The sequence below is a fragment of the Ptychodera flava genome, chromosome 4 (genome assembly GCF_041260155.1).
Source record: "Ptychodera flava strain L36383 chromosome 4, AS_Pfla_20210202, whole genome shotgun sequence".
Lineage (NCBI taxonomy): Eukaryota > Metazoa > Hemichordata > Enteropneusta > Ptychoderidae > Ptychodera > Ptychodera flava.
This window is the reverse complement of record NC_091931.1, coordinates 20,609,921-20,630,211: the sequence shown is the minus strand read 5'-3', so window position 1 is coordinate 20,630,211 and position 20,291 is coordinate 20,609,921. Positions and strand designations below refer to the sequence as shown.

Here is a 20,291-nt window from a genome sequence, read left to right as displayed (position 1 = left end):
GACAGGAAAGAGACTAACCCAGAGGCTGTGGATATGGTCAAAACTGTCAGGATCGACGCCGAGGGCTGGAAACTGGTGCGCCCAAAAGAGCCATTTTACATAATCGAACGACGAGTGGGGCGTTATTGAAACCTATTTAAATCCTTCGTGAATGTTTTGGCCAGCATGGGACAGTGTGTCGAGTTGTTTTATCCATTGTGATTCTAAATGTTTACGCAGTTTGTCATCCGGTTTGTTGACTTCTATGATGCCAATTACTGAAATATCACTGATATAATGTTGATGAGAATTAAAATGAAGGGCAACTGGCAACTTAACACATCGGATCTACTCTAGTTATTGCTACGATATGGTGAATGAGTTGTTCATTGTCGTCATTTTGTGTGGAGTACATGGTGGTTTGACCCTGGTCATGGGACCTGTGGGTCCCGAAAAAAATTAACATGGTGCATAAAGTATTAAGTATATGTATAACAGCGAAAAACACAGACAGCTCAGTAAAAAAACAATGACCTCGATACGTATGTCCATTTTAACCAGTAAACCCTGATATAGCGATAATGCCACGTTATTTTTAAAAGGATATGACCCCGAGGTAAAGTCATATAGCACAAGGCTTTACAGTGGCAAAGAGGACAGCTGATAGGAAGACAGCAACGGTAAACTCCACAATTGGGAAAGGTCAGAAGGTGGGTAATCTTTTTTTATCTTCATTGAAGCAGGAAGACTTGTAATACTGGTGTGACCCAGAGCATCTAAAGACACTTGTCGGGATCCGTAGCGCTACCTATGCCCCTGCTATCTGCCGTTAGGCAGAATAAGACACTCCAGGAAGAAATGGGGTCACACAGCTACTCAAAACTGACTATGTACAAGTCGAAATAGTAACTTATGGTAAATATCCGACTGAAAGAGACGAAGATTTGATCGTGAAGGTAAACCACAGTCACTGTTGACTTTAAGCTTAAACGTTGGCCACAACCGAGTACACAAAATGTAACATCGGTAAAAGGACAGAAGAACCATGCATTGCTATAGTCGATGCCTTGATTTGCCCGTGGGTGATCGGTTTTGATAATAACCATAGACCATCGAGACAACGGGACAGAAAACTGCAGCCAAACATAGACCCTAGTTTTCTCGAGGGTCTATGCTATAACTTACAAGTGAATATGCGGTTAACTGTTAGTCATATGACACAATATGAATCAAAGGAAGGCCTAAATTGCTCTGGGACCGGAACTATCCGCAACAATCGTAAATGCGATGATGTAAGTCATACAGGTTCCATGAAAGTAGCCTATTTCTAGACTATACAAATGAGTCATTTGTCACCCTCGTCAAACGACCAGTATAACTAAACCTCAGCATGACCTATGTATCTCAGTAGTTAGATCAAATTCAGTACATTCAGCTGACACGGTGATATATATGCGATCATTGGAGTTTTTAAGCATGCAAATAATTTAATAATCAATATGTCACGCTCATCAAGGTAATAGCATAAGTAAACATTAGTTAGGCTAACGTATCTTAGAGGTCGGATCAAATTTAGTGCGTTCAGCCTAATTACAGAAGTTAATCAAATATGCAATTCATCTAATGATCAGAGTGTACCATACTCAAAACACCTTCAGTATGACTAAGTCCAAGTATGACCAATGTACGTTGGAAATTTGATCAAATTTAATGTCAACAGTTTTAAGATATGGCTATACCACGTTCGATATCTAAAAGAGCTAATAGTCAGTATATGCTGCCACAAAACTGAGTATAATCAATGTATTTAGGAAGTCTGGTAAAATTCAGTCCATTCAGTTTTGATATTTACCTCATAAAAAACTTCAATAAATATGCATATAGCCTGATAGTCTGTAATGCTTACAAAATTTTCGGTATAAATGAAAACTAAGTATGAACGACGTAAATGTGTAGTCCGATCAAATTCAGTAAATTCAGCTCTAATGTATGCCTACTCACAGAAACGAGATAATTATTAAGCAAACGAGATAATAATTATTCATTACGCTCATGAAACTTCCAGCATATCTAAATCTAAATGAGACCGATTTACTCGAGAAGTCTTATTTAATGATATGTATTCAGTTTTGATAACTGAACTAAACATGCATGCATATCAAACTTTTGACATCATCATAACAAAAGTATGACAAATATATCTCCGACGATTGATCAAGTCTAGTGCATCAAATTTCGATACGTAGCTTAATTAGACAAGCCCTGTAAATATGCAAATGGTACTGTTAAAACTTTCTCTACACCGGTATTTATTTTCTTGTACACTGGTGTTTCCGATAATTTTTTTACAAGTTAAGAAGTCTAATACCCTGCGTTACCTAAATAAATAAATAGATCGATAAAAATTAATTAATGAATCGATAAATATATATAGTTGAATGAATAAAAATGGACTCCTAAGAGGGGTAAACAAAGTATATTAAATCATTAAGATACTTCACTTGTTTTTTTTTTCTCCAATTCTCTCTCATATTCCTCAGTTACGATCGAGATAAAAGGCACCTCGGGTACGCAATAAATTTTCACGATGAATTTCAGTCGTGTGAACACTTTTTCTCCCACGGCGTATGCATTTGCCTCGCAGTTCATGGAAGGGATTTCCCAGGCAATGCCATTGAAACGGAAAGATGTTTTACTAGATGTTGGCTGTGGGGTAGGCGCTCTAACAGCACTTTTGTCGAAGCGTGTTGCACGAGTAACAGGTAAGAGTTGTATTATCCCTATTTGTGACTGCTTTTGTTACAAATTGCGTTGATTGTTACAAATAGGGTGACATGTTTACCCCTATTTGTAACAATCAACCCTTTTGTAACAAACCTCATTTTCAAAAAAACTTTGCCGTATTTGTTGAAATCTTGATGAAATAGGCATATTTGCTTTTTTTTGGGAACAATTTTCTTTTTTTTCCTTGTCGAAACTCATTTTTTCTGAAACTGCTCGTCAGATTAAATTTTGTTGTGCAGTTCCTAGGGATAAGAGGCCTACTCGTACGTGTAAGATATAATCAAGTCGTGCAGGTACATGACAAAAGTTTTTTTCGGGGCAAATTTCACCAATTTCGGTCAAAAATGTCAATTGTTTTCTGACAGAAATCATACTAACCCTATATGGGGTTACCTTTTGTTACAAATAGGGTTGATTGTTACAAATAGGGTTGACATGTCAACCCTATTTGTAACAATCAACCCTATTTGTAACAAAACCTAATTTTCAAAAAAACTTGTCCGTATTTGTTGAAATCTTGATGAAATATGCATATTTGTATTTTTGGGAACGATTTTCTTTTTTTTTCCTTGTCGAAACTCATTTTTTCTGAAACTGCTCGTTCGAATAATTTCGATGTGCATGTTCCTTGGGATAATAGCTCTACACGTTAAAGATAATCAAGTTGTGCAGATACATGCCAAAAGTTTGTTTCGGGGCAATTTTCACCAATTTCGGTAAAACATGTCAAAAAATCTTGTTTTCTGACTGAAATCATACTAACAAGGATTGTTACATGTCAACCCTATTTGTAACAATCAACCCTATTTGTAACAAAAGTTATCCCCGTATTTTTTGACATTTGGACCGAAATTGATGAAAATTGCCCCGAAACAAACTTTTGTCATGTATCTGCACGACTTGATTATTATCTTACACGTAGGCCTCTTATCCCTAGGAACTGCACAACAAAATTTAATCTGACGAGCAGTTTCAGAAAAAATGAGTTTCGACAAGAAAAAAAAGAAAATCGTTGCCAAAATACAAAAATGCATATTTCATCAAGATTTCAACAAATACAGCAGAGTTTTTTTGAAAATTAGGTTTTGTAACAACTAGGTTTGATTGTTACAAATAGGGTAATACAAGAGTCAACCCCGGGTAAATAATATAAGGTTGCTTATAAAGTACGTCCGAGTACATCGTAAAGCAGAGGTATTAGAGGGATTAATATAGATTACATCCGCATCCAGAAAACAATGACTGTTATATAGTTATGATAGCACGGTAGCATTGAACGGATTTCGGTAACTATTGTCGAAACAAAGATTTATTTTTGAAATTCGTTGGTAAAATATTCATTTCATACTGATGCCACAGCAAAATCTTAAATATTTCTTGTATAGCTGTAGCTGACTTTCACGTTGTTTTTATTGAAGATCTTGTGTAATGGATGTCCTTTGGGGAAGTGTAATTTAATGAGGTTAAGGAATCTTCTGCCAATGTTGGTTTTTACTGCTTTGTTGAATGGTGGGTTCTACCAAATTATCTGCCTGCTGCTTTATCTTTTGGGAGCGCTGCCGGTCGGTGGTTGATTATATATCATGTTGTGCTGGTTGCCGCTCCTGTTGAGTGCTGTTTCGTATTCATGGGCGGCCTTTTTAGCTAAAGTGTTCACACACGTGAGCTTATGTCGCAGCGATGTCTTTGTGTCTGTGTGTCTGTTGGTCCGATATCTCAAAAATGGCTGATAAGATCAGAATCAAAGCTGGTACATAGATTCAGTGAGCAAATGGCAAGAACTGATTAGTTTTTTAATTGGTGTGGCTTGCATACTTTTAGAAAAAGTGGATATACATTGAGAAGGACTGAATACGATTTGATGAGATTTGCTACAAATGTTGATCACATGAACATATATCAGCTATGAAAGGTATAAAGAGATGACATTAAATATAATTCCCAATTTGCATATTAAATGAACTTTCCTTATTACGGAATTTATCTAAATTGACTTGATCAAAGTTGACGAAACTTGCCATGTACATTTACGATACTATGATACAACGTTATTGGAAGTTATTACGCATTTTTACTTCAGGTAATTTCTAATTTGCATATTTAATGAATTTCTCTAATTAGGGATACTTAGGCCTATCTGAATTTACTTGACCAATGTTGATGAAAGTTGCTATGTCATTGAAGATTATATGATGTAACATTATTGAAAGTCATTGAACATTTTTACGTCAGCAAATTCCTAATTTGCATATTTAATGAAATTTCCTAATTAAGGATACATAGATTGACTAGACCAAAGTTGATGAAACTTGCTATGGCTATGATTACATTATTCAAAGTCATTTAGCATTTTATTCAGCCAATTCCTAATTTGCATATTTAATGAACTTTCCTAATTAGGGATATATACCGGGATTTACTTGATCAAAGTTGGTGAAACATGCTATGTACATCGGTGATACCAAGTAAAACAATATTGCAAGTCATTTCACATTTCCATGTCAGGTAATTCATAATTTGCATATCTGATGTGATGATTATTGTTCATTGATCATGAACACTTTTAATGAGGTTGCAAACATGTGACAAAAGTTTAAATGTACACAAAACTGCAATATATAATGAAACACGTGGGCATTTTCAGTTCATATCTGGTTGTATGTGGCTTCACAGTCCGATATGCTTGATATTCTTTTGTTTACTGAGATTGAAATTTGCTATATGATGGGGTTGATGTTTGGATCTTTTAATATATATATATATATATATATATATATATATATATATATATATATATATATATATATATATATATATATATATATATATATATATATATATATATATATATATATATATATTATATATATATATATATATATATATATATAGTTAAAAGAAGTCACACAGTTTAAATTCACTCGAACAGAAATAAGTACAGCAATAGTGTATAGTAACGTCATGCACTAGCAAAGAGTGGATCATTATGTATTCTCTAAGATGGTGTCAGATGAATGATGAAGATACACACATCTTCAATTATCTACCTGTTTTTTTTTTTTATAAAACAGCCTTCGACATCTCCCAGGAGATGATTAAAGAAGCCAAGGATATCTCCACAGCTAAGAACATAACATACTGTGTTGGCGATGCTACACAGCTGTCCACATATGAAGAGTATAGCAATTCATATGACAAAGTCGTCGCACACCTTGCCTTACACTGGATGAAGGATTTCAAGACTGCATTGGAAGGCATACATCAGAGTTTGAAACCAGGTGGTCAGTGTTTCTTGAGTATGATACAACGTGATCCAAACGTATTGGACACTGTAAAAGCTCTCAACAGCTACACAAGTCCGAAGTGGGAAACCTTCATGAGGGTAATATCTTTTTTCGTATTAAAGACTTATCTTCAAAGCACATGGCCACATAAGATAAAGGATACTAAATATATAGTGAATATATCTCACAGATATCTTAAAAACATGGATCAAAAGTCGTATTACATACTTTTTATATGGCAATCACAGCACAGCACAGAGAAGCAGACTATGAATAAATTAACCGTACATATAACATAATAAAGTTATAGGAAAAAGTATAAAACTCCTGTGAAGCAACCAAGAAGTGATACACTGCAGGTGTTTCGAAAGGGCAATGACATCCTGCATCGCATATTGCACCCGTCATACACCAATATTTAAGTCGAAATAGGAAATGTTGACGATCCCCAGAATGATGTTTCTGATGCCATCAGTAATCATCTGGCTGAGAGACATATCATACTCATTTACAAGCTCATGACACCTGCCCAAAACACGTTTTACAGGGGTTTTACGAGTTATCCGGACAAGAGACTTGCTAATTACCCAGCAAGTTCACTGATGATGTTCAGACTTTAACCGGTATTTACCAAAGCACTTGTGTAATTCAATCCAAGCTGATACTTGATCTTGCTACAGTAACTCAATGGTTGGCACAGTGTAAACATAGACACTGACAGCTACACTGCATTCACTCTCAGACATAATGCACTCAAAGTACTCAACAGTGTAGCTGTAGAGCAGTAATTTGTAATACTACAGTAAATTGTAATAAAATTTTGCGGTGATTTGTAACACTGCAATAAATTGTAATAAAATTTGGAGTAATTTGTAATAACAATAACTGCAGTGATTTGTAATAAAATTTGGAGTAAATTGTAATTAGGCTCTTTTGATGAACCAATCTCTAATTTGAATGGTGGTACTAGTCAGTGAGCATACGCTGATTACCTATCATGCATCCTGCAATTTTCAGACGGAACTCAAAGGATTCTTAGCTCGAAACTTTCATTTCTATGATTGGAACGTACCACTTTATTCGTAGGTGGTGTCAAATTTGATTTGATGGCGACAGTTTGAAACCAACTCAGAGCGTTTGTTTAACAGCGTAGATTTGTCAGCATTGATAATGTGTTGCTTTTCTGATCGACGAAGATTACATCGCTTGCTTATATTAGAGTAACTCTGTGCTTTGTCAATAATTGACCATGAACTTCCTGTACCTTGTAGAACTTTTGGAAAATCTTCCAATCATTATCACTCTTAAAGAAATGCAAGAGTTATAAGCCTGAAAAGGAGCCAAACTTTTGCCGTTTGTCGCGAAATTTACCTACTATCGCGCCAGGTATACAACATAACCAATTAACTCCTTGATTCATTCAAACGAAACTTTAGTGTGCTATAGCCCCGCATATAAGTATTCAAAAGTTTATCTCTTGTTTAGTAGATTTGAAGAAATAATACAGTTAGGCTATTGACCAAACCCTAATGATGTATTCAATCTGAAGCTAGGTTTAGGTTTATGTAGGCTGTCCCTAGTAAGTTACTTACGAATGTAATTAAAGTAGTTGATCACGCGATCGTCATTGCTTCAGAATGGTGTCAATTTAAGTTTATTGAAAACGCTTAAACAGTGCTTGTTGATGACTCGGTTCTCAGGAAGGATAGCAGGGCGCCCCTACGATTTCTAGATAGATAGAAGGCTGTCTGTTACCTGAAAATCCATTAAAAGAAAACATGTTTGCTCGAAATAGAAGGATATGTAATCAGCGTCTGATCACAGACTAGTACCACCATTTAAATTAGACATTTTTTCATCAAAAGAGCCTAATTACAATTTACTACAAATTTTATTACAGATTCCTGCAGTGATTGTTATTAAAAATTACTCCAAATTTTATTACAAAGTGCGCCAGTTCAATTATTACAAATTATTCCAAAGTTTTTACAATTTACTGCAATATTACAAATTACCGCAAAATTTTATTACAATTTACTGCAGCAGTAAATATTACAAATTACGAAAGTATTACAATACTGCTCTACAGTAACCATACTAAAATTGTTGAACAAAGTGATAAAAATGAGGGACGGAATGAATGCGCCAAAAAAGGTTTCTGTAACCCTAACAGACAGTGTCTGATTTAACAGTCTCACTTAATACTTTTTCAAAATCGCTAAATTTATGCGAACAATATGCTAACTTTCAACCACTTTCTCAATCGACTTCAAGCCAAAGAAATTGTACAGGAAGAAAAACACATAAAAAATTTACTCTCTCTCGATCTCCATGAACTAGCATTCTTTGATCACATTCATACTGATAGACAACCATAGCCAAAAGGCAGCAAAACTCAGCTATGATTTCGAGCCAAACTGACACAGTATTTTATATCACTGCATCAAATCAAACTTATTACACAATCCCTGGATCAGTGACATTCTGGTGAAATTTCCGCATGAATCAATTCTTAAAATAACGTCATGTATGCTCCCGATGAACAACATAGTGTGAACTGTGACCTGAAATGCGCATTGCCTACCCGTAAAAGAAACTCAACATTCCACGATCAAATGGTCTGCATCTTGTTGAAACAACAACTAGCAGTGAAAGTCGTAATAGTCAACGGTAAAAGCTCTTCACATGAAAGGATAATTGTTTCAAACAAATGAAATTGCAAATTTTAGAGGATGAAAACCAAAACCGTCGTCGTGGACTTCAGTGAAAAATAAACACTGGTGAATGTGCGGAGTTGGGCTATGCTATTTAGGTAACAGGGACGGAGGGTCATGGGATCATAAATATACTGGAAAACGTGCCCTATCCTCACAATGCTGTCACGGTAACTTCAATGTCCCATTGTTTTGATATCTTTTGATAGTTTCTCTGGTCTGAAAAGTAATTTTACAAACTCTATCGCCCCGTTAGACTCTCCTAACCTTTCCGTATTTTAATTGAACTAAAGTAGGAGCTTATACACGGATGTACAACATACATATACATCTGTTGGTTATCCTGAGGAATGCCGTCCAGTTGACCAACCCCTGTCACAAATTAGTTTATTGCACCTATATGATCATTATAAGTGACTTTGTATACACATTGTGTACCCTATGGAGCGCCCATGAGGTGAACTGCATGTAGTTACCGATCAAAGTCTCAATATCATTAATATGAATTAGCTGGGTAAATAGATGTTGCAAGTTTAATATCCGGATAACAAGTAAAACCACAGTAATGCAGAGACAGGCCTTTATCTAGTGTAACTCTGATTTAGAAGTTGGTAGGAGAGGTGACTATGACTCGCTGCATAATATCCATATGACCTACAGGAATGACATGCTCTCGCCTAAGGAATAAGGTAAACTCCATCTTTTAGTCTGATGATAATATAGAAATAACGGGCGACGCGCTGACCATTAACGTTTATTTGTTGCCAAGGGCGAGAGGAAAGCCAAAAATTAATGGGCGAGGCTTGCCGAGCCTGTTAATTTGGCTTTCCTCGAGCCCGTGCCCATAAATAAACGTTAATGATCAGGGCGGAGTCTTTTATTTCGATTATATTATCAGCGAACCCAAGAAAACCGTCAAAATTTCCGAAAATTTCAGGAGCGAACAACAACTGGGCCCAGAAACTTAGCAATACGCGACGCACTGTCACGTGCGCTGTAGAAAATTGGCAAATTCGGAGATGTTTTCAGAAAAAAGTATCTCAACTTGACCTACAAGTGCTCCATTTTATTTTGTGATTAAATATGATTTTCGTTTGAGGTGTAAAGTTACGATACTTTGAGTTGTTAATCTTACTATTCATATTCACGGGCATGTAAACAAACCATTACTGTGTGTTTGTGGTCAGTCACGTGGTTCAGCTCGACCAATCAAAAATGCGACGGGCAGGGCATGGTAATATGCAATGTTGCTGTCCAAGTGGGTAAAATATATATATATATATATATATATATATATATATATATATATATATATATATATATATATATATATATATATATATATATATATAAGTATACAGATGTCCACATGGGAAATTAGAGTGCTCGATGCGGAAAACATAAATGATAACACAAATTGCTTCAAGTACAAAGTAATAATATATGTTACTTTAGTTTCTAAAGAGGTCTGAACTTCAAAAGATCTTCAATAGGAACGCAATTTAAGTGAGTTATAGCTGTATGAAGAATATGGAAAGTATAATCAAATCGCATAATAAGCGATTAATCACTGGAGATCAGCCTAAGGATCGGCCAGCTGATTTTTATTGCCGGGTCAAATCTGCAAGTCCCTTGAAGGGTAACTGCCAAGTCAAAGGTGTGATTTACAAGGCCTTAGTATCAACGAAGGACAGCACAGACTCAAGACTCGCTTCACTGACCACGTGCAATCGTTCTGTATCGATAAAATACAAACACATTACAGAGTTGTCAAAGTTTGCATGGAACTTAAAGAGTAAGGTCCAAGTCTTAGTTATTTCGTTGTCAATTATTGACAAAGCATTGTGCTAGTCTCACATAAGCAAGCGATGTAAACTTTCCATATCAGAAAAGCTGCACATTATCAGTGCTGATAAATCTACGCTGTTAAACAAACGCTCTTAGTTTGTTTCAAATGTCGCCACCGAAATAAATATTATTTATCAAATTTTAACACCACCTACACATAGAATGGTACGTACCTGACATATAAATGAGAGTGGTGCTTAGAATCCTTTCACTTCTGTCTGAATATTTCGCATGAAACTTAAGTAATAGATATTTAACTTTGTACTTGAAATAATTTTGTGAATATATTATATATATATATATATATATATATATATATATATATAAATATATATATATATATATATATATATATATATATATAAATGTGTGTGTGTGTGTGTGTGTGTGTGTGTTCGTGTCTACTGGACTGTGCTGACTATATGTTAAGATCAGATAAACTATTGGTATATTCCAGGGTTATGAGCATCACTACTACCCTTTAAAAGGAAGTGTTGATGAATTTGAGCAAATGCTGGCTCGTATTGGTTTTAAAGACATTGATTGTACACAGGATATAGCAAAGTTTCTTTATCCAAAAGATGAAGGAAAAGGTAAGCTATCTATTGAAGGTTGATATTTTCTTTCTTCCCAGGGTATGGCCTTTTGACTAACCGCTCGAAATGTATCGTTATATTGCCTGTTTTAAATGAATCATTTTAATCTCCTGATGAAGAATTTGTAATTCAAGTCATGACATCTCAAATACTGGACTCGACAAGCATGCTCTGCAAACTAGCCTATTTCCTGCCTCGTTTACCGCTGGCTGCACTGTGCATTCTGACTGTGTGCTTTGCTCAAATCTATCATGGCCTCCTAAATGAGTGATCTGATTGCACTCTGTGGACTATTGAAATCCGGACAGGACTTAATCGGTAGGCATTTGAGGAGGGCGATTAAAATAAAAAAGACATTGGGGCGTGAACGACCATTTTTCTATCCTTACAATTCCTCAAAAAATCACATACTTTGAATCGAAACAATCAATTTAAAAAAACAGAAAGGCTGTGCGGAGCAATTTCTAAATAACATATTGTAGCCGTGATGGTTTCATAGAAAAAAATTATGAATCTGAAGTGGAAAAAGAAGAAATTTGGGAGCAAAGACTGTGTAACACATGCTCTGAAAACTCAAAAGGATTATGCGGCGCAAATCTTGAAACGTGAAGCAAGTGCTTCGATCTATTCTATATGTGATGGTCAATCTTGACACACAGCAAGTACATCGTTTGAGAAAGCCCCAACAAAGGGTAGGGGCTTAGTAGGCGGTTTAAAAATATTTGAGTTACTCAAAATCAAGGTTTGCTGACCAGCTCTTACCAGACCGATATAATACTGTACCGTCCAATAGCGGCTATAGACAGAATTACCCTTATCCCACTCCATTTATGAGAACTGTGCAGTGCGGAACAGGAAACAGACTGCACGTTCGGGTGTGTGATTGTTGTTGAATCCTGTAATCATCAATTACAGAAATAGTAGGAAGTCCATGCAAAATAGCCAGCCATTCGACAAAATTGTAAACAGTTGGCGGTTGACTTTGCTGATAGCACACACACATACACACACAAATGTTTTCCAAACAGTAATCCCTTGGGATTTTGAATTCAAACAACTCGCAACTGTAACTGATCAGGCTGAAAATTGATGATACATACGTGCATAACTTTTCCCAGACAGTCCTCCGCAGAAGATTAAGCAAACTCGACTTTGCGTACACAATTACTATAACACGTCATTCATTAACTTGATAGCAGTGTAACGGTTTACTTCAATAGCACTGTCTGGGAACAGTGGTGCAAACGAATCATGTGGGGCATTTTTGTGAGCGATTACTGCTAATTAATCAGGTTTATTCACAAGTAACTGGAGCCAGGCGCTTCTATCGGCACAAGTACTGAACAAATATTATCAGCATGATGGTGCTAGACTACAATAAGTTTATGATATATAGAAAAAACAGATTTCAACATTTCTTATCCTTTTTCACAAAAAGTTACTGTAACCTCTCTTGTAGTGTTCATACCAAACTTTATGGGCCAGCTCGAAAGGTTTCCAGAAGATAGAAGAGAAGAATATATCAAAGATGCGTTTACATTTGTGTTTAGTACTTCCGAGGAAAAATATTGCTTTACGTATTCTCTTATTACGGCGGTCGCCAAGAAATAATAACCGAGAGGAATGTTTTCTTCACGTGGACGAAATTCTTGTTACTTTATATTTACTTAGTTGCTACTATATCATAGTGAAACGGTTGATATACATAACTACCTACTAAATCCTTCAGAATATACAAAAATGTAAGTAATGTGAAACCCTAGTCGAGTAATTTGTTCATGAGTCATTTTTATTTCAATTAAAAACTTTCTGTGTGCTTTATGAAATAATATATTACTTTTCCCTAATGAATGAAGGATTATTCGACAGTGCTAAAAAACATTTCATGTAAACATCAGACATTACTAGAAAAAAGTGCTAATCTCTCACTTCTTGGCATAACAGTAATTGCCTTCATAAACCGTGACCGAATGTCATAAAACAATCAACAAAAATTTGGTTTGTCTTCAATCTAACATTGTTGGTACGCAGGTACATTTTCTAGCTATTCATGTAAGCTAGTTGTAATGGCCAGGTTGTACTCTAAAATTTAATGTTCCGTTGCGTTGCGTAGTCGTGCAATCACTGGAGGACACTATGCGTGGAATATTGAACAAAAGACAAGGTTCAAATAAACATTTGCCTTTGAAAATACAGTATATCCATGGTTTTGGTTTGTTCCACTGAAATTTAACTTTTCAAAATTTGTATGCGACGACGCTTATACCGGTGTACCAGAATGAAGACCTTAATTTACATACTCTATGGCCCAGTGCAAGAGTGACGTACTAATGTTTGGGTCAAAATTTAGTTTTGCGATATATTTTTGTTGGGAAATGTGAAATGTATCTCTTGTGTAAATTTCGATTTAAAAAAGTCAATATAAGCCATATTGAAATAGGGACGTAACTTGAGTTACGACCTATTTTGTAATTGAAAGACAGCGCACAAAGGACGTAACTCGATAGTTATGTCTGTTTTGCGCTTGCAAAAATGTAAAAACATCAAATGTAAAAAATCTTATAATATGATGCTCTTCAGGAATATTCTTAAAAAAACGCATAATCGACCTGCGGATGAAGGACCTAATTGATAATGAATTAAGTCCTTTTTGAGACGTAACTCATAATGAGTTATGTCCTCTTTGCTCAAAATGCTGGTGAGAGATGACGTAACTCCACGTTTTTTTATTTGCATAAAAATGGTCAAAATAGTCATAATTATAACATACATTTTTACATTTTATATATACCATTACCCATTATATTACCCATAAAACGATCAACTACAAACATTCGATTTTACACTTAGAGGCTTTTAAAACCTTAATTCGTTGCACTGGACCATCGTCATGTATTTGTTGTTAGAAAATTCTGTAGAGATAATGTTGCCTTATCAAAGCAAATTTTTAATTAATTATTGAAGCATGTTTTTTATAGAAGAAAACCAGCGACAATATTACGGTAGCTATTGTTCTTTTAAGTTTTCAAAGCAATGTCATATTTTCATGTCAATATTTGTAAAGGTTTATGAAAGCGACAGCTGCCAAATTATCTGCACCTAGCGTGAGATTTGAGAGCTTGATAAGGCCTTAAGTATTTAATCAAAGTGAAGTTATGTGATTTCAGCATTAGCTATTGTGAGGTTCCAAAGAGCACTTCTTTGGAATTAATTATTCTTTACATCTCAAATATGAAAAGTGGCAAAGCATGTAAACTATGCTGAAGGTTGTGTCTGCTTTGATATATCACCGTAGATAATGTCATTGGCAGTATATAATTGCAGTATACGGTTTGTTGTTAATGACGCGAATTATGGCACTCGTGAGCCTATTAGAGCATTTGCAAATGTCATTATTTTACAAGAAATGGCAGTGTCCACTTTTTTGAAACTTTCAGTTGAAAGGAGTCAAGCCTAGTAGTTTGTCGTAATGTCTTGTTTTTCTTTTCCCTTTTTCCCATTACGCCCAATAAACAGAAACCGAGACGCGGGAATTCGGACAAGTGAGGGATCGTTGTCATAGAGACAGGTCATATTCAAATGGATTCAAATATTTCAAAAGCACTTTCGGTTATTTTCAACGGTCCTGTTTAACATGCTTGATGTCTTTCGATTTAATAACTTCTGTTTTACTTATGTTTCATAGGACAGCTGGACATGTACCTATTTTGTAAATCAACTGTTTTCTAACAGCTATACAGTAATTCATTCGAGGGTAGAACATATTGTTGAAAGAGCAATATATTGATTCCTCCCTTCTACCAATCTTATTCTGTGTCTCAATTTCCTTTTTATACTTCATCTGTGCACTTCCTCAACAAATATTTTGTTATTATACTATTTTACACAATATCTTACTGAAGTATGCACTTTTCAATGAATTGGAATGTTATGTCAAAAATTAAAATAAACGTAAATATCCATTCAAGATTTCTGTTTTGACTTATACTTGACCGACAGTCACTGTGAGATGGTATCTTTGTGTATTTGTGATAAAAAGGGTATGCAACATCTGATGTCGATAAATTACACCCCTTATCCCGTTAACGGTAATCAGCTTTTTTGATTGTTCCCAACTTGCGTACTTTCAGGCGTTTCTCTTCTTATTATTTTGCCCTTAATGTGTCAACCCACATCCTCAGCAACCATTTTGGAACAACTTTTGCAAAACTTCAGTTCATAGCAAACAAACACTGGTTTCGTTAGTTTCAATGTCTGTCGGAAGATCTCGAACAAAAGTCATTTGTGTCGTGTGCGAAAATTGGAGTGGAACAATTTCACAAATGTAGTCGTTCGCGATGTCGAACACGTGGTCAACACTAACTTCAACATAAAAAAGTAAAACATTTTGTCTTACTATCAAAATAAATGGAGAGTTATGGTGAGTTGGATTGAATCGGTGGATATGCGGAGGAGGTCTGTGGAATTAACCACACAGTTTGCGGTCAAAATTCGAGGCCCTCTGGACCTCAGAGTTTGACCGCAAACTTTGCGGTTATTTCCGTACAGATCATCGTACCCGTCTGCTCACTACTAGACAAATTGAGTACCGGATACATAACTTCTTTCGTTTAACGGTTGTCTTTGCGCCAAATTTGTTGCAACTAAAGAAAGTAGTAATGGTAAAGTTTTAATCACGAAGAGTCTTGGTTTATCTAATCTTTAATACTTAGCAGCAGTATTAGATGTTCCTCCAAAAGTTGTCAAAAAAGTTGACCAATTAGTTTTTGATTTCATCGATTAATCCAAATATAAAATAAAAAAGGGCGTTTTATTGTCACCTATAGAAAAGGGAGGGTTAAATATTCCAAGCTTCTACGAGCTTACACTTGCTTTAAAATTTACGTGGTTTAGAAAATTTTTTGATGACAACAAAGCAGCATGGAAAATACTGTTTTCCTTCTTTTTACAACCAAATTGCAATGAGAGTATATTGAGATCATATATTGATCCTAATAATTTGCCTCATGAGATCACTAACATGTTGTCTGGGTTTTATACCGATTGTCTGAAAGTATGGTAACATGAGATCGAAATGCAAAAGAGATAACAAAAAGACATTGTTGTGGAATTCCTTATACAGACTTTTTGTACCAGTAGTAGATCACATATTGCATACTTTTATTTTAGTAAGGGAAGTGAAGAAATCGACATTTCAAAACTTTCAACAAAAATTGTCTATAAATTGTTGTTAGAAGACTTCTTAACGAATACAAATGCAATTCAAATGTGGAAATGTATATTAATGAAAGAAATGTATGGCTATTAGCGAAAAAAGTCACACCAGAGACAAAGTAACACAGCTTTCACTGGAAATTTACCATACGACGAGTACCAACAAATCTCAGATTATTTCAATGGAAAAAAATTGAAGCTCCACTGTGTACGCATTGTCGTGAAGTAGATACACTAAGACACAGATTTTGGGATTGTATTGTGGCCAGAAATATTTGGGAGATGACAGAAAATATAGTAAGTGATATTGTAGAAAGTAGGGTTACTCTAAAGTTTGAAACTGTTATAGGAGGAATAACTTTGAAAACAAAGAAAATTGAAAAAATTGTAAATCTTATTATTTTGGTTGCAAAATGGTCTATTTATAAGTATCATGTCAGTAATATTCACAGAACTTTTTCTTCAATAATGATGTTAAGAAATGAGCTGTATCTGAGAGCGCAAGCTCAAAAAATGATATTCTACTTAGTATTTTTTCAAAAATGTAATTTTGTCATTATGAAATGTCAAGACTTATGAAAGACGAAATAAATATACATTTAAATAAAAAAAGGTAAAAAGTAGAGGATTCCTTCTAGTTATGCAAATTTTCGATCTCCCTCTACCGACACCTTTGATTTTCTTGCTCGATACAAGTAGATTTCCGTGTCTCCTTGACTTGGACGTGCTTGTTACTGTCAACTTGAAACCAACAGAGCACATTGTTGAATCTTACAATGTGCAAACCAATCAGCTAAAGGGTTTTACATCGCAGAGAAAGTTACAGAAGGTGGGTAATCTGAAAAGACAAAGTTGCGTTCACTTCGGGACTTTAATATAGTTGTGCCATCGACCTTCTAATGGTAACCAACAAGCATTGCCGCACCTCTCTTAGTACATTGTCGGTTGCTTGCGTTTGTATAGGGCCACTTCTCAAGGCAGGATATGGATTGATCAGAATCACAAAGGTTCTGGGGCGTTTTTAGACTGGATAATTTTGCCGTGTGTGAGACCCAGACACGACTTTTAAACTTTCAGTCCAAGAGGTTGAATATCACATAAATAAAACTATTACTCATATGTCTCAAAGCATCAGATGATTTAATATTCCATAGTGGCCCCCTTTGTCGTACACTCGCTCCGCTCTGTGACGTGTACCTTAGCGTACATAATGACATTCTAGGAAAAAGAATTTAATGGTTACACGTCATATCTTAAAATGCACATACATTCATACACGCAAAATTTCTACGTGCACACACACACACATACACACATACATACATACATACATACATACATACATACACTGAGGTATTATCATTTAGCTAATATTTTTTTTCTTTAATATTTTAATGCCAAATAAAAAAAATGGATATACAAAGTTTGCCTAAATTACTGCAACCTATAAAATAACATTATTTCACATTTGTTATTGTTTCTTTGACTATGTCAATTGAGCATGCCCTGCCAGGTACAAAATGATCGCTGCGTTGGACCAATAGTTTTTCAATGATATCATCGGTGCTTTGGTATATTCAGCGGACTCGGGAAGCCTTTGTTTGGCTTTTGAATTTTGAATTTTGTAAAGGCCAGGTTAATTTCAAAATTATCTTGCAGGTCTTTAAGGCTCTAAATGGTATGGCAACCACAGTATTTTTGTGACTTGGTAGAAAAAGTCAGCGTTAATATGTATAATCTGCGGATAAATTCCGGTATGAATCTTGTAGTACCAAGATCTTTCAACAAGTATAATGATCGTGCATTTGCAGTCTGTGGTCCAAGGCTATGGAACTCACTCCCACTTGAATTAAAGTGCATAACAGAAATTCAACCTTTTAAATCAAAATAAAAGCTTTTCTTTTTAAACAATTTTATCAACTGCACTGATTAATTTTTAATATTATTGGACATTTTATGAGATTTTTGTTTAAATCTTGTTTTGTATTTTTATTGAATGCAATACTTTTTTTGTTTTACTTGATGTAAAGCGCTTTTGAATATTTTATTGTAGAAAAAGCGCTATAGAAATATATTAAACATTAAACATTAAACATTAATTGACCGTCTCAGTATAGAATTAGCTACTCAGTAAACTGTGAATACAGAGTATAACACCGGCATACTGAATATGTATCGCACTGTCTTAGTTTTGGATTATTGTCTGGTGATCGAAAGGACTTGAGGAACGCCCTGTCTAACCCAGACTGGACTGCTAAAATAATCAATACATTTCTTACTGAACGTACACATGAGTTGACATCAGCATCATAAGGTGCAAATCATTTCTATAAGCATTTCCTGCGAACGATACCCTCTCTGAGTAAAACCAGAATCTTTGGCGTTTTTCGACGTTAAAGTGTTTAGCAACGCCTGGGGGTATGGGGCGATAGAATAAAAAAAAAGATTCTTGAATTTTTTCAAATGACCTTCCTTACAAACTCACAAGGTGTTAATGCTCAGATTTCCCCTTCTGACTTGCTATAATTTGAAATTACCCCTAACAGGGGTTGGACAGAAATTACAGGTGGTCGCAATATTTTTGCACGAGCGTGTGCGTACAAAATTTTGATGTTTCGATTTAATTGATAATTAGCTGTTGATGTTGATTCATACATATATTTTCTCATACATGTATGAGAAATCTATGTAATACTTTCTCAATGCAAAACTATATCTATGCATTTAATGATATTTGATATTGATGTAAATGTACCTACCTGGAATAGGGTTGTTACAACTTATATGTGGACAAAAATTTGACTTTAGAATTTCACCAAAAATGTTCATCCACTATACATGGGAGTCTATGATAAAATTGTGAATAATTTTTTTTTCCAATGAAAAACTTGCTAAACTTGTGCATATAAAGACGTTGAATAATTAACCTAATTGTACTCGATTATAATATGGTTAAAGGTGCATATTATGTGTACAAGAAATCTGATTTTGGAATTTCACTGAAAATGTTCATCCACTCGACATGGGAGTCTATGAGGAAACTATGAATAATTTTTCCAATACAAAAATAGGTAAATCTGTGTATTTATGTACTCTCGATTATTAATATTAATGTACTTGATTAGACTAGGATGGTAACAAATGAATGTGTTCGCCAGAAATCTGATTTTGGAATTTCACTGAAATGTAGATTCACTTTACATGGGAGTCTAATAATAATTTTTTCCAATACAATACTACCTAAATCTGTATATTTATATACGTTTGATAATTCATTCTAAAGTACTTACTTAGACTAGGATGGTTAAAGGTTGATATGTGTGCAATAAATTTGATTTTGGAATTTCGCCGAAATGTTGATTCATAATACATTGGATTCCATGAGAAAAACTATGAATAATTGTTTACTATGCTAAACTAAATTAATTTGTGCTTTAATAGGTGTTTGATAATTGATACAAATGTACTTGATTCAAAAAGGGTGTTTGAAAGTTCAGATGTTGATTACAATTATGATATTGGAATTTTACCTCAAAGTATTTTTTAACTTTTCATGTCGCTATTAGTCTACATGTAACTGTTAAATAATTTCCATGACAAAGCTTGCTATAACTCTAATATGTAAGTGATCCAATTATGTTTTCAAATGAATTGAATAATTTTTATGCACGTTTTGAAGTTTCAGATTTTAGACAGCATTGTGATGAAATTTGCCACAATCTAGTCCTGTCCCCTGTTAAGGTCGAAATTGATGAAGCTGTCAAAGTTCTCTTACAGGTTAATCCTCACAAAGCCCCTGGACCTGATGGTCTTAGGGGAAAGGTTTTAAAGGAATGTGCATATCAGTTAGGCCCGATGGTTACCCGTCTTTT

The 20,291-nt window shown here is 34.9% G+C and overlaps 1 protein-coding gene across 1 annotated transcript; it reads left to right on the top strand.

The window, feature by feature from the left end:
* Positions 1-134: 134 nt before the first annotated feature.
* On the top strand, positions 135-15,170 carry LOC139130445 (juvenile hormone acid O-methyltransferase-like). Its single transcript, XM_070696237.1, has 5 exons — positions 135-352; positions 2,520-2,741; positions 5,835-6,145; positions 11,067-11,202; positions 12,665-15,170. The coding sequence occupies exons 2-5, from the start codon at positions 2,567-2,569 to the stop codon at positions 12,814-12,816; spliced, it is 774 nt and encodes a 257-aa protein (XP_070552338.1). The 5' UTR covers positions 135-352; positions 2,520-2,566; the 3' UTR covers positions 12,817-15,170.
* Positions 15,171-20,291: the final 5,121 nt, after the last annotated feature.

Bases quoted from the DNA above. Each gene is read 5' to 3' on its own strand.
- LOC139130445 (XM_070696237.1), top strand. From the start codon at position 2,567: ATGAATTTCAGTCGTGTGAACACTTTTTCTCCCACGGCGTATGCATTT. The intron at 6,146-11,066 runs GTAATATCTTTT...GGTATATTCCAG, and splicing joins AGTGGGAAACCTTCATGAGG to GGTTATGAGCATCACTACTA. The intron at 11,203-12,664 runs GTAAGCTATCTA...CCTCTCTTGTAG, and splicing joins TCCAAAAGATGAAGGAAAAG to TGTTCATACCAAACTTTATG.